This window comes from Gorilla gorilla, chromosome 3, assembly GCF_029281585.2.
Source record: "Gorilla gorilla gorilla isolate KB3781 chromosome 3, NHGRI_mGorGor1-v2.1_pri, whole genome shotgun sequence".
NCBI lineage: Eukaryota > Metazoa > Chordata > Mammalia > Primates > Hominidae > Gorilla > Gorilla gorilla.
Genome location: NC_073227.2, coordinates 206,218,976 through 206,233,810, shown reverse-complemented (window position 1 = coordinate 206,233,810; position 14,835 = coordinate 206,218,976). Strand labels below are relative to the sequence as shown.

The window sequence follows — 14,835 nt, the reverse complement described above, 5'->3', positions numbered from 1 at the left end:
TGGGAGGCCGAGGCAAGCGGATCACTTGAGGTCAGGAGTTAGAGACCAGCCTGGCCAACATGGTGAAACAATGTCTCTACTAAAAATACAAAAATTAGCTGGGCATGGTGGTGTGTGCCTGTAATCTCAGCTACTTGGGAGGCTGAGGCACAAGAACTGCTTGAACCCAGGAGGCAGAGGTTGCAGTGAGCCAAGATCATGCCACTGCACTCCAGCCTGGGCAACAGAGCAAGACTCTGTGTCACACACACACACACACACACACACACACACAACAAAACATTATTGAACTATACACTTAAAATGGTTATAATGATAAATTTTATGTTATGTCTATTTTAACACAATTAAAATTTTTTTAATATTAAGGACAGAGTTCTAATTCCAGGGGTGGTAGAATAGCTTATATCAGACTAACCTTCCTATAGAAAATAATTTGGAAATCTGGAAAAAAAAATTTAAAAACTACAGATGTTCCTCAGCTTATGATGGAGTTGCATCCTAATAACACCCCCATCCCACCCCACAAAAGTAAAAAAAAAAAAACCATAAACTGAACTATCATAAATCAGGAACCATCTGTATTGAAAAGCACTGAGAGCAACCAAACTTAGCAATTAGAAGGGAATCTATTATTGAAAGAAAGGAATGGCACTAGGTAAGATCCATGTTTACACACAGCTTCTCCCTAAAGGCAACTGCAGTCTTAGGAGGTACAGGCAGTAAACTGGAAGAGAATGTCTTTTGTGTGTGTTTTTTTTTTAATATATCAGGAAACAGATTTAAGAGTTACCAGGGCTGCTGAAAATAAAGGCAAGAAATAAACACCATGAAATCTGGGTACAGATTCTCAAATTCATTGCCAACTGTGAACTACACATGTATAGGGGTAAGACTACAGGAGACCAGTGGAAAGCAACAGCTGGAAGACTCAAAGAGCTGAGCAGATACTCCAACTACTGTCCACCAGGGAGACAGAGTTTGGAGCTAGAATTCCACTAATGGTGTTGGGCTTTCCATTGCAATTGTGGAAAGGCCATGAGCCAGAGGATTTAAGTCTATGTCCTCGGACTGAGGGACTCACTTTAGATGAAGGACAAAATCCAAACACATCCATCCTCAGAAAATGTATAAAACCAAGTATCTTCAAGGTGATCAGCCATTAATTAAACTGCATACTGAAAACCTCTTCAGAGGAAGATAACAGAATCTAGAATATCTAAAAAGCAGCATCCACACTGTCCAGTATACAATCAAAAACAACTGGACATCAGAAGAAACCCCCAAAAAGTGACATCTAGTCAAGAGAAAAAGCCATTAACAGAAACCAACATCAAGATAGCCCGGATGTTGGAATTAGCATAAAAGAACTTTAAAGCAGCTACTACAAAATATGTTCAAGAAATTAAAAATAAAAATGTCATAATAATTGACAGACGAGAGAATCTCAGCAGAAAAGCAAACATTGCAGAAACAACAAGAAAAAAGAACCAAATGGAAATTCTACACATGAAAAGCACAAAGTGTGCAATAAAAATTTCACTGGATGCACTTAACTACAGAATGGAGATGAGACAGAAAAAAAAATTGGTGAACTTGAAAAAAATCATCATCATCCTATCTATCTAAAGAACAGAGAGGAAAAAAAGATTGGTAAATTGGACTTTATCAAACTTGAAAACATCCACTCAAAGATAGCATTAAGAAAACAAAAGGCAACTCACAAACTAGGAGAAAAATCTTCTGTATCTACATCTAACAAAAGACATGAATCCAGATATTTTAAAAACTATAAATAAATTATAAGTTTAAAAAAGACTTGCATAGACACATCACAAATAAAAATCTGAAAATTGTCAATAACACATGAAAAGGTGTTTAATATCATAGTCAGTAGGGGTATGCAATTTAAGGCCACAGTAAGATACACCCATCAGAATGGCTAGAAGAGGAACAAAGCAACAGCAAATGTTGGCGGTAATATGAGACAACCGGAACTCTCATAAACTGCTGGTGAGAGTCTAAAAAGAGACAATCATTTTGGAATACCGTTTGGTAATTTATTATAAAGTTAAACATACAACTATCCTATGGCTCAGCAATTCTACTCCTATTTATCCAAGAGAAATAAAAACATATGTCCACTGAAATATCTGTTGATAGCAACTGTATTGACTAACTTTCCAAAACTTAGAAATAACCCAGATGTCCCACAGGAGAAAGGGTAAACATATTGTCATAGTTGTATCACTGTAATGGAATACCACCCACCCAAAAGTAACAAAGAATAAACTGATATACACAATATGGATGAATCTAAAAACATTATGCTGAGTGAAAGAGGCCAGGCATAAAAGAATACACACTGTATGGTTCCATTTCCATAAAGTTTTAGAAAAGGTAAAATGAAGTGATACCATGAAGGGTGGGTGTTGATCAAAGGGGAGCATGAGGCAGATTTTCTAGAATGATGGAAATGTTCAATATTTTGAATGAGGTGGTTATACAGTTATGCACATTTATGAAAATTACTGAATTGTATAATTAAGATTTGTACATTTCAAAGTATGTAAATTTTACCTCAATAAAAGCAATTAAGAATAAATCCTGTACATTTTTTTTTGAGACAGAGTCTCATTGTGTTGCCCAGGCTGGAGTGCAGTGGTGCAATCTAGGCTCACTGCAAATCTCTGCCTCTCGGGCTCAAGCAATCCTCCCACTTCAGCCTCCCAAGGAGCTAGGACTACAGGCATGTGCCACCACTCCCAGTTAATTTTTGTATTTTTTGCAGAGACAGAGTTTCACCATGTTGCCCAGGCTGGACTCCTGGGCTCAAGCAATTCACCCACCTCAGTCTCCCAAAATGCTAGGATTACAGGCATGAGCCACCACACCCAGCCAATCCTGTACTCTAAAAATCATGATTATGAGATTATGAATAATTGCCAAATTTTAAATCCAGTAAGTTTTATAAGTCATACTTTAAAGATTATGAATAATTGCCAAATTTTGAATCCAGTAAGTTTTATAAGTTGTACTTTAACTACTAATAGAAGTATTTTTTAAAATTCAATTATGTCCCCAAAGGTCTAAAATTCTGTGAATCCACACAATTTCAAACTGTTTCTGTACTGATATAGTACTCTCATTTTCAGATTTTGATATGGTGATTTTTGTGAACTATGATGAGTAAAACACATATATGTACATATCACTTATTCAGCTCTCTTAACTTCACGTCTAACATCATATATTCACCTGATAAACTCATGACTTGTTTTCTGAAAATTAACTGAAACTGTCAATGTTTTTAGAAATTTGATATTTAAAATCTTTCTTAAACCTTAATTTGATGTTCAAAATATATTTTTTAAAATTTTAATATTTAAAAGTACACTTACTTATTCCCACTTCCAGACATAGCCATATTTTGCCTTCCACCACCCTGCTTCTGCCTTTTTCAAGACAAGCTTCATTGTAAACTCACTCCTCTGAAAGACTACTATCACTTAGTTGGGTTTAACTGGTTTATCTATGAGTGAGCCTGAGTCTATTTATCCCAACATACCTTGTCTAGGTTATAGTTAGAAGAAAAAAAAAATTCCTAAAACCCATTTTAGAAAAGAGAGAACAGATCTGTGCTTCATATGATGGAATTAGCTCTACATGGCTGGCTAGTTTCACATGATCTGGAAATTCCTACTCAACAAACGTGTAAATCCCTCACATGCAAACAAAACATGGATGTACTTAGTCATCAAATACAAACTCATGAAGAAAAAATTCCTAACGCTACATGCAGACAAGAAGAATAAATTTGCTGGAGATTATTATTTTCCTCTTAGAACATAATGAATTGCTTTACATGGTAATTATATACTCTCATTTAATCCTTACCTTCTTTCAGAGCTTTATCCATATTATGAGAAATTACTACCCTTCTAGACTGAGCTGACTCGTGTGAGTTTCCATACACAGGACTCTGAAATGAAAGGAAAAAAATACAAAGCAGATTACTGAATGAATAAATCACATAAAAAAACAAAACCAAAGGTATGAAATGCCATCTAAACAAGCATTAAGATAAGGCTTAACGAATAACAGAAGTTTTTCCACAAAAGTAAATAAATGGTTAAGGTTAAAATTTTTCGGAAAAAAAATTAAGGAAGGATTTTCCCTACCAGATATCAAAACAGTATAATGACTGTATAGGAATAAATAAATCAACACAATGGTAGGGAGTAAACAAACCGATGTAGCTATATATGTGCAAATGAAGAACATAATTTTCTTAAGAAGAATTTGAAATTAACGATAAAAACCACACACTACTCAGTAAATGATGTTGGAATAATTTGATATTCACATGGGAATAAAAGGTTACGGTCTTACATTTTGTATATAAATAACTCCAAAAAGATTAAACAGCTAAACATGTTTTAAGCTAAAAAAGAATTAAGAGGAAATAAGGGAGCAGCTTTTTATAATCTTGGAATGGAAAAGCCTTCTCTAAAATAAAACACAAAATCCAAATGGTATGAAGGGGAGAAAAATGACAAATCCGACTACCTAAAATACAAAATTATTGTTTCACAAAAGATGATGCAAACGAAATATAAATGATAGACTAGGAGACAGTATCTGTAACAATGTAACAAAGAACTATCATTAAATATACAGAGACTCCAAAAATAAGAAAATAACTCAAAAGAAAACCAAAGAAGTTGAAAGGGAAATCATAAAAGATAAACAAATGACCAATAAATGTATGACAAAAAAATGCAATCCCCTTTTTTATTAGAGGAATGCAAATTAGAGCAATGAGATACCATCAGACTGCCAAAGCAGCGGAAAGGACTCACCTATCTTAATGTTCACAAGGACACAGGGAAATGGTTGTTTTCATATATTGTTGGGGGAAATATCTATTTCTACAAGCTTTTAAGAAGGCAACTGAGCCACATATATCAAAATTTTTGAGTCTCACATGTTGCCCAGGCCGGAGTGCTGTGGTGCTCACTGCAACCACTCAGCTCACTGCAACCTCCGCCTCCCAGGTTCAAGCGATTCTCCTGCCTCAGCCTCCAGAGTAGCTGGGACTTCAGGCCCACGACACCACACCCAGCTAATTTTTTATTTCTAGTAGAGATGGGTTTTTGCCATGTTGGCCAGGCTGGTCTCGAACTCCTGACCTCATGTGATCACCTGCCTCGGCCTCCCAAAGTGCTGGGATTACAAGCGTGAGCCACCGCACCCGGCCTAAAGGACTTTTTATTCTGCAATGCCACTCCTAGGACTCTGCCCAATGGAAATCCAAAAAAGTACATGTATAAGGAATTTTACTGGTATATTAATTACAGGGGCAAAAAAAATTGGAAGTAACGCAAGTTTTTATATATACGTCAATAGTCAAAGAGTTAAATAAATTATTGGTATACCATTAAAAAGAATGCTTTAGGGATACATATATACCTTCATGGAAAGTTTTCTATGATGGGAAAATGTTTGCAAGCACAGACACTTTTAAAAGTGGCTTCCTCTAGGTGGAGGTATAGAATTTTAAGTCTATGTGTGTCTGTATAACAGCAAGTGATGTTAAAAATAACTATATAAAGATACCGCTTTGGGCTGTGTGCAGTGGCTTATGCTTATGATCCTAGCACTTTGGGAGGCCGAGGCTGGTGGATCACTTGAGGTCAGGAGTTTGAGTCCAGCCTGGCCAACACAGTGAGACCCCCGTCTCTACTAAAAATACAAAAATTAGCTGGGCGTGGTGGCAGGCACCTGTAATCCCAGCTACTCGGCAGGCTGAGGCATGAGAATAGCTTGAACCCAGGAGATGTAGGTTGCAGTGAGTTGAGATCTCGCCACAGCACTCCAGCCTGAGAGAGCAAGACTCTGTCTGGGAGAAAAAAAAAAGATACTGCTTGGCATTTTTTTTCTTAAAGGAGAGACTATAGAATGAAAACCCCACTATCTTGCTAGTGAGACTACATTAAAAAGAGGATTTTTTTACTTGATCACATATCACCGTAATCAAAAGCATATACAATGTAATTGGGGTCTACTTACTGGTTTGGAAGGAAAAAAAGAAACAAAAAAAATTGCAGAACATTTTTTTTTCACGTGAGAAATATTACAAGTTCTTGACCAGCACTGCCACATGACTTGGAGAGCTAAAAGGCTAATGTTACTGTCGCCCTCATGCTACAAACAAGTGTGGAGAACCACTTCGTTCTCAAGCAGAGGCCAGACCAGCACAGATGCAATCAATCCCACAGCCCCAGGCCACCCAACTGGGAGTGCAGAATTTCCAGTCCTTGATTAGTCTCATGGTATCTACAATCAAGTGCCAAGGATGTCATCCCTGCTCGTGCTTACTGTTATTAAAAACAAACAAAAGTCTCCTGGTGACCTTATAAAAAAAGAGGAAAAAAGCCATAGATTCAAGATTTCTTAGTGGAATTTTTTTTTAAAACCTTAAGATGTACATGTTGCACCCAAGAAACAAAAGACATTCCTTTATGCTCAAATTAATATATAGCATTCAACATTTTCCAAAGGAATTTTTTAAAAATCTTAATCATAATCATATATAAAGACATTTAATGCATAAAAGAAAATCATGTGACCTTTTAAAACTATTTTCTAGTTTCTGGGTAGCTCTCTATGAAATTAAATAAATGGTCTAGATTTTATTGAAATTTAACATTTTTCATTTAGTTCACAGAAAAAAATGGAGGAAATGAGGAATTTTCAAATTCTACTGCTTTTAAAACATCAGGCAGATATTTAAACAACTTACGAATTTTGGGGGTAATATTTAATGGAGTTAAATGCTTTCAGAGGTCTACACTGCTAAATAATTTTAATCACAACTTCTCAATGCTTTGGCAAATAGTTAAATGAACAATACTGATCAAATGATAAAACCAAAGCCAAAAAACTTATTGAAGAAGTTCCTGGCCGGGTGCGGTGGCTCACGCCTATAATCCCAGCACTCCGGGAGGCAGAGGTGGGTGGATCACTTGGGGTCAGGAGTTTGAGGCCAGCCTGGCTAACATGGTGAAACCCCATCTAAAATTTAAAAAATTAGCTGGGCTTGGTGGCAGGCACCTGTAGTCCCAGCTACTCAGGAGGGTGAGGAAGGAGGTCTGACTGAGCCCAGGAGATGCAGGCTGCGGTGACCCATGACTGTACCACTGCACTCCAGCCTGGGCAACATAGCAAGACACTGTCTCAAAAAAGAAAGAAAGAAAGAAAGAAAGGAGTTGTTCCTGAATTTGAGTTCTTAAAATGGAAACTGCCTGTAAGGGCTGGGTATGAATATGACTGACAGTACATGCATATCTGAAGCATATTCTTTGGATATGTGTCTATCTTTATAACTTCCTTCAAAACTTTTAATTTTTTATTCTTATTTTTTATCTTCCTAGTTACGGATCTACTACCTCTTGCCATGTGTCTGTATATTTCTTTTATCTCGCTACTTCATACTTACATGTAACATGCAAACATATGTTTGTCACTACTGACTACATCTGAATAAGACCTTTCGTTTATTTAATGATAAAATGGTGGTTTCTCTAAGAGCTAGGGGAAGGGGAGAATGGTGAGTTAATGTTTAATGGGTATAGAGTTTCAGTTTGGGGGGTTTTTTGTTTGTTTTTTGATAGGGTCTCACTGTGCCACCCAGGCTGGAGTACAGTGGTGCAATCTTGGCTCACTGTAGCCTCAATATCCTGGCTCAAGCAATCCTTCCCCCTCAGCCTCCTGAGTAGCTAGAACTACAAGTGTGTGTCCCGCTATGTTTTAAGTTTTTTGTAAAGATGGGAGTTTCCCCATGTTGCCCAGGTTGGTCTTGAACTCCTGGCCTCAAGCGATCCTCCCACCTAGGCCTCCCAAAGTGCTGGGATTACAAGCATGAGTCACCGTGCCTAGCAGAGTTTCAGCTTTACAAGATGAAAAGAGTTACGGAGATAGATGGTGGCAACGGTTGCACAACATTATAAATGCATTTAGTATCACTGAACTGTATACTCAAAAATGGTTCAGATAGCAAATTTTATAAGTATTTTACCATAATAAAAATCAAATTGCAGGGGAGATGGGTTTATGAGAATAATGTTTTCTATTTTAGCTCGATTTAAGCAAAACCCCTACCTATTATTCTTTCAATCTGATTTTCCAATCTGGTTCTGAAGTTCCCACACCCCACCCGCTAGGAATCACTGGCCCTTACTAGAAAGAAAACAGTTCTTTGTTCCTATCCCATCCCCATAACCTGATGGAGAATCTGTAAGCCAGGAGAACAGGAGAGAGAAAAAAACAACTCATGGGCCAAAAATAACTGGGTTACTATGTGCAGTGTTATGATATATATTGGTTTTCATCCAGGGTTCCTGGCTCCTAACTCCCACAGCCCTTGTTACAGTCTTTTGTTATAATGTTGGGTGTGTTGGGCCTCGGGGGCAAGTCTCTGACCTTTTTCTGCCCTCCTTCTACTCTCAGGGGCCCCTGCCTCTCTGACTGTGGGTCTTAGGACCCTCCCATCAGAGATCCCACCCTATACTCTAGAGGAAGGAAAGCTCCAGAGGACAGGGCTCAGTGAGCTTCGGGACAGCTGAACATGTGAGGTTCCTGGAGGGTGGTGCCCAGGGAGGGCATGAAAGCTCCGCACCCCTCCCCCATACCTCACCATAGCATTTCTTCATCTGCATCCTTTGCAATATCTTCTACAATAAACCAGTAAATGTAAGTAAGCGTTTCCCTGAGTTCTGTGAGCTGCTCCAGCAAATTAACTGAACCCAAAGGGGGCTCATGGGCACCTCAAATTGAAGCTGGTTGGTAAGAAATTCCAGCAGCCCAGACTTACAGACTGATGTTGGGGGTGGGGGGTTGAGGGCTCTTGGGGACTGAGCTTCACTTAATCTATGGGCTCTGACACTGTCTCCAGGTAGACGATGCTGGAACAATTAGAGGACACCCAGCTGGTGTCCGCTGCTTGGAGTGTGGGGAAAAAAACCCCACACATTTGGTCACAAAAATCTTCTATGTTTATGTTTGTTGTGGTATGAAAGTAGAGGAAAAAGTTTTCTGTACACATTCTGCATGGAAATTCCTTTTTACCGATTTAATATTTCTGAAGCCAGAATCTCCTCATGTCTGAATGAGCAGCCACTACATACTCTATTTCTTCCAGGTCAAAAGGGTAGAATCCACTAATCACTTTCCCCAAGATGAAATTTCAGAAAAAAAGAGAAAGAAGCTAATGAAAATTCAACAAATTTAAAACATGAATAAATTCCTGTGGCTCTGAGGATAACCAAACAATAATTGTCTTCATTCTCCTAGTTATAGGTTTGAAAAAAAGAAACTTCACAAGGCAGATTTCCCCAAAGACTTACTCTATTATGCTAGTATAGGCTTCAGGTAAAGACAACCTCTTCCTGACAATCACCTTCCTAAAATGCCTGTTTTAGGAAAGATGAAAGAAAAATACGTGTACTTTGCCCACTGTCACAAAGGATAACTGATAATCTTCAGTATCCTGGTCCAGAAACGAGGACAGGGTACTCTACTCTTGCTTTAAGTTTTCAGTATCTGTATCACAATATTAACTCATAAAAGCTCTTGGTGAGCCAGACCGCTGTCCTGTAAAAAAAAGTACACCTTATTTTCTATTTCAATAAAATAAGTGAAAAACACACACAAAAAAACCCGAAATAACAAAAAAAAGAAAGAATAAAAAAGATTTAAAAAACAACAACAAAAATAAAATAAAGTTTTGTCTTCATTTTAAGATTTAAACCTATTTGAAAACAACGTATCAAGATCATTTTTAATCACCCAGTGAGTTTTTCTGCAGAGAGAGAAAATTTTAAGAACATTTTCAGAATATTTTTCTAAAGACAGAGCAAAACTTGAAAGCTTTTTTTTTTTTCTTTTTGAGACGGAGTCTCACTCTGTCGCCAGGCTGGAGTGCAGCGGTGCGATCTCAGCTCACTGCAAGCTCCGCGTCCTGGGTTCAAGCCATTCTCCTGCCTCAGCCTCCCAAGTAGCTGGGACTACAGGTGCCCACCACCACGCCCAGCTAATTTTTTGTATTTTTAGTAGAGACGGAGTTTCACCATGTTGGCCAGGATTGTCTCAATCTCCTGACTTTGTGATCTGCCCGCCTCGGCCTCCCAAAGTGCTGGGATTACAGGTGTGAGCCACCGCACCTGGCAGAAAACTTTTCTCTAATATATGTGACAGATCCTCAGCATGAAAAAGCGCATACGTTTTATCAATAAACCCTTTTCTGAATATATATCAGCTTTCTGTTTACTCCAGAGTACCAGCCGTAATGCGCTCAAACTGTCTTTGTGTCAAGGCTACTACAGACCCTCTTATGAGGAAACAACATCTAGAGAGAAGCCAGGCAGAGAAACCTGAGTACTCAGACACCAGAAGCAACTGAACAACCAGGAACTCCCTGGAATCCAGCCAACATACACACCTCATTGTCCACTGTTTTTAAGTAGGACACTGCTCACTGGAAGCCAGGGCAGCCAACCTGTAACGTGCAATTTTCTTCATGCCTATTACCTGGTCTTCTCAAATAAACAAGTGTCTCTCACCTCCATTACATACATTTAAAAGTTTGATGTATTTTTGGTGCTATTTTGAAAAGGAAAACAGTTGTACAGAGTTCAAGGGGTGACGGGTGTAATATCCTATAAAACTACCGAAATCGTTCATCTTACAAAAGCAGACACAAACTCCCCAAAAATCATCATTAACCACATGGAGCCGTCCCGTGGCTGAGTCTCTCCAAGTATACGCAGCATCTGACAATCTACTGGGATCTCATGACTAATACTCTCATTCTTAAACTATGATAGTCTCAAAACCAGGACCTCTTTCGAAACAACGATATTCTGCCTCAGCCTCAAAGACTAATTTATTCAAAACCAAAGAAATGAAGAAAATACGCATATCCCTCCTCAGAAGGATGAGAAGGGACTAAGAAACCTGAAAGGCCACCTACACCTAATATGATTAAGATTCTGACAAAAGATCATGACATGAGCAACAGTGTCACTCCCCACCTGGAAGCCAAGCAGCCGTGTTAAGAGAAAGAACACAGGCTCCCACGGCAAACGGGCTCCACTCTGCCATTTACTAATGGTAGGTCCTTGACCCAGCCACTCCCCTCTCTAGCTTGCTTTTTATGTGGGCTAATATGCCTCAGGAGGATCAAATAAATAATATCAGGGATCTAAAAAAAGATGATAGGGGCCTGACAAGGACTCTAAGTGTGTGAAGGGGATTGCAACTACTGTGCTGCTAGGTGCTCTAATTTTTTTTTTTTTTTTTTTTTTTTTTGAGATGGAGTCTCGCTCTGTAGCCCAGACTGGAGTGCAGTGGTGTGATCTCGGCTCACTGCAACCTCCGCCTCCTGAGTTCAAGTGATTCTCCTGCCTCAGCCTCCTGGGTAGCTGGGACTACAGGTACGTGCCACCACGCCCGGCTAATTTTTGTATTTATAGTAGAGACGGGGTTTCTCCATGTTGGCCAGGCTGGTCTCGAACTCCTGACCTCAGGTGATCCGCCCACCTCGGCCTCCCAAAGTGCTGGGATTACAGGCACGAGCAACCAACCATACCCGGCCTGATTTTTTTTTTTTCCAACAACAACAACAAAAAAAGAAGTCATGAATTTTGGATGATATCTCCAACTAATTCAACGTTATTACAAACTCTGCAGGCTGCCACTGTTTGGGCTAAACTTTGAGCCATGTTCAAGCCGTGGGCGTCTAGTCTGTAATGGCTGCTCTCACAAAGCTCTTAGAGCGCCCACCAGACAGTATCACAAATACAACTCAAAATGTTTACCAACTTTCAACAATCCAAAGTGGGTTGATTGAGGGGTTTTCTAAAGGCACAGGAAGGGCAGAAATAAAAGCACGGAGGGGTTGAAAAGTTAAGCAACCAGTAAGACACAGCATAACAGAGCACATAATTCTTGAAGTATTTTTGCCTTTGAGGATGTGCTTTACAGAGAGGAAAGTGCACATTCCCTGGAGATGTTTTGCTGTGACGTAAAGCATTTAAGTATCCAAACAAAACCTGGTTTGACAGTTTCCTGAGTTGTGCTTTTATTGTGCTGAACCATGAACTAAAGAATATCTTACTTTCCTTATCAAAAAAAAAACAGAAAATTGTTAACATGATACTGAGAGGTTATCATTTAGGGAGAGTGTATTAATAGAAAATAGTGGATTTGTGTCTTTTTTTTCCCTCTTAGTCAAGCACAATTTCTACTTTAGATACAGGAAGGAGCAGCTATTCTTTAAAATTCAACCTACAAGTTTTCTCATATTACTGTTTTTCTAAATTTCAAAAATGCTATAATTTCTTTTTAAACTGTTATTTCCAATCACATAAACAGCAGAAATACATTCTCTATTATAGATGTAAGGAATTAAACTGACTCATAATGATGATCCAGATGATCACTAATAACATTTTGGTACATTTCCTTCTTGTCAGTGATTCCAACACTTACTATGTAATCTTGGGCAAGTTACTTTTCCATACATCACTTTCCTCATACGTAAAATAGAGATAACAATAGTACCTACCTCACAAAATTGATATGAGCATTAATTAACACACACCAAGTACTGTAACAATGTCTGACAACAATAAATTATTGGTAACTTTTTCATCTGTATACTTTTTAAAAGAAATTGGGATCATGGTATACATACAATTTTGTATCTGGCTGTTTACAATCAGTATTTTATCATGAATATCTTTTATAATAATAAAAGACTCAGACAATGTTTTGAATAGCTTATATCATAATTTATTCTCTTATTCTATATTTAGTTTGTCTCCATCTTTTTTTTCTATTTAAATAAAAAAATGTTGCCACTGTTATGCTATTGGTACCACCAAAAATGTTCTAAAACATACTAAAAGCGTCTATAAAATATATAGGTGGATTTGGACTCTGACTTGATTCAAAAGATTAAATGCCTCAAGAATTTTCTTTTGCTTCACAGGGGAGTCTTTTTTTTCTTCAGTCAGGGTCTCACTCTGTTGCCCAGGCTGGATGGAGTGCAGTGGCACAGTCATGGCTCACTACAGCCTCAAACTCCTGGGTACTATAGGAGATTGGTCAGGGTGGTGGGAAAAGTTATAAAAAGTTATAGGGAAAGATGCAAACCTTCTTGGAAGGCCAGGAGGTTTTGCAAAACTTCGGGAGAGAATAAAGCTGAAGGCAGCTAATTCTCTTACCCTGAGGCAGAGGGTGAGAAGTAGGTGCAAGGGAATGTAGAGGAGTTTATCTAGATAAGTTTATTTACTTATGTTGCCCAGAAACCGACCTTAGATCATCTGCACACCAGACTGCTCCCTGCAAGGGGGGACAACAATGTTAATTACCCACAGATTGTGTTGACTCCAGGCCTTTGTCAGTAAATCTGTACTGAACATATACAAGCGGCTCTGGTTTATCAGGACTGCACTCTCTCTTCGGCCCCTAGTGCCAGCAGTACCCTAGCCACACTCATGCAAAATACCTGCATCTGCATATTCCTTTCATCCCTTGCTCAGCCAGGGTCTGCAGGACAGACTCAGCAGGGCTCAAGTAATCCTCCCACCTCAACCTCCCAAACAGCTGTGACTACAGGTGTGTACACCAACCCCAGCTAATTTTTTATTTTTATTTTTTTTGTAGACGCAGGGGTCTCACTATGTTGCCCAGGCTGGTCTGGAATTCATGTCCTCAAGCAATCCTCCCACCTTGGTTTCACAAAATGTTGGGATTATAGTTGTGAGCCACTGCAACCGGCCAAAAGGGGAGTCTTTTATCAGCTGAGAAGAAACTGAAGGAACAAAGGAGAGAATGGGGTGGGAGGTGAGGTACTCTGAGCTTTTCTGGCCTTGAAGCACAAATTATGCATAGGCGAACTGGAAAAATCCCTTTTCAGCCTCTTTGGCCAACCCTAAACCATGTCCCTTGAAAGCCCAGGTCCTCTGAGCAGGGCACCTCCAGAAGGAGAACTGAGTAATGAACGAGAGAGAGAGAGGCCGTGTGAAGGCACAGGTCAGGGCCTTCTATTCCCGAGGGGTACTTAGTAAGACCAACACAGCTTCCAAAAGCCTACATCTGTATCCTGATTTTACCTCACATGAACATAGAGAAAGATGAATGGCAGATTAGATCAGAAGGTTCTGTAGCTTATTACACCATGTATCAAAGTATGTTTTGTGTCCAGGCCGAAGGCCAACCATGCCTACATGCATCAAATGTATGATTCCGGTTCTGTTGCTACTTCCATAAAGAAAGACAATTCTCTATTAAGACAGACCGAGAGACTACATCCTATGAAGGGATATGAAACCATTAGATCTTTTCTCTGAACAAATACGAAATTAAAATGTGCTTCATGCTGGGGCATAATCCCCTTATTATTACTACGACAAAAGCATATTACATCACATTAGAGTGGCAAAAGCACTCAGTTAAAACCCAGAATAAATGAAGCTGCAGTTGATTATTCCCCATTAACTTGCTGGGCTATAATGAACATGTCCACCTCTCTGAGAGTCACGTCAATGTAAAATAATAATGTCTGCACTATTTAAATTAATGAATTATTATGCATTTGAAGAAGGATAATATGCACATAAAAGTGCTTTAACAATTATAAACCAGTTCAGAGATACAGGTTACTATTATGGTTCCAAAAGTCATAGCCTAAACTTTTTAACAATGTTAATTTCCTTTCCGAAAAATGATTATAGTTATATTACATGGGATTGATGTTATGACCTCTCA

The 14,835-nt window shown here is 38.8% G+C and overlaps 1 protein-coding gene across 5 annotated transcripts in view; it reads right to left on the bottom strand.

Moving 5' to 3' along the window:
* The window catches only part of SNX25 (sorting nexin 25), a 153,691-nt gene that overhangs the window by 109,791 nt on the left and 29,065 nt on the right, over positions 1–14,835 (bottom strand). For all 5 annotated transcript variants that reach the window (XR_008679145.2, XM_004040702.4, XM_031010042.3 and 2 more), the window contains exon 2: positions 3,898–3,982. Coding sequence is in view for 4 of the 5 variants with exons in the window: in XM_031010042.3 (XP_030865902.2) it covers positions 3,898–3,982 (85 nt within the window). In the remaining variant the exon portion in view is untranslated. The remainder of the gene's footprint in view (positions 1–3,897; positions 3,983–14,835) is intronic.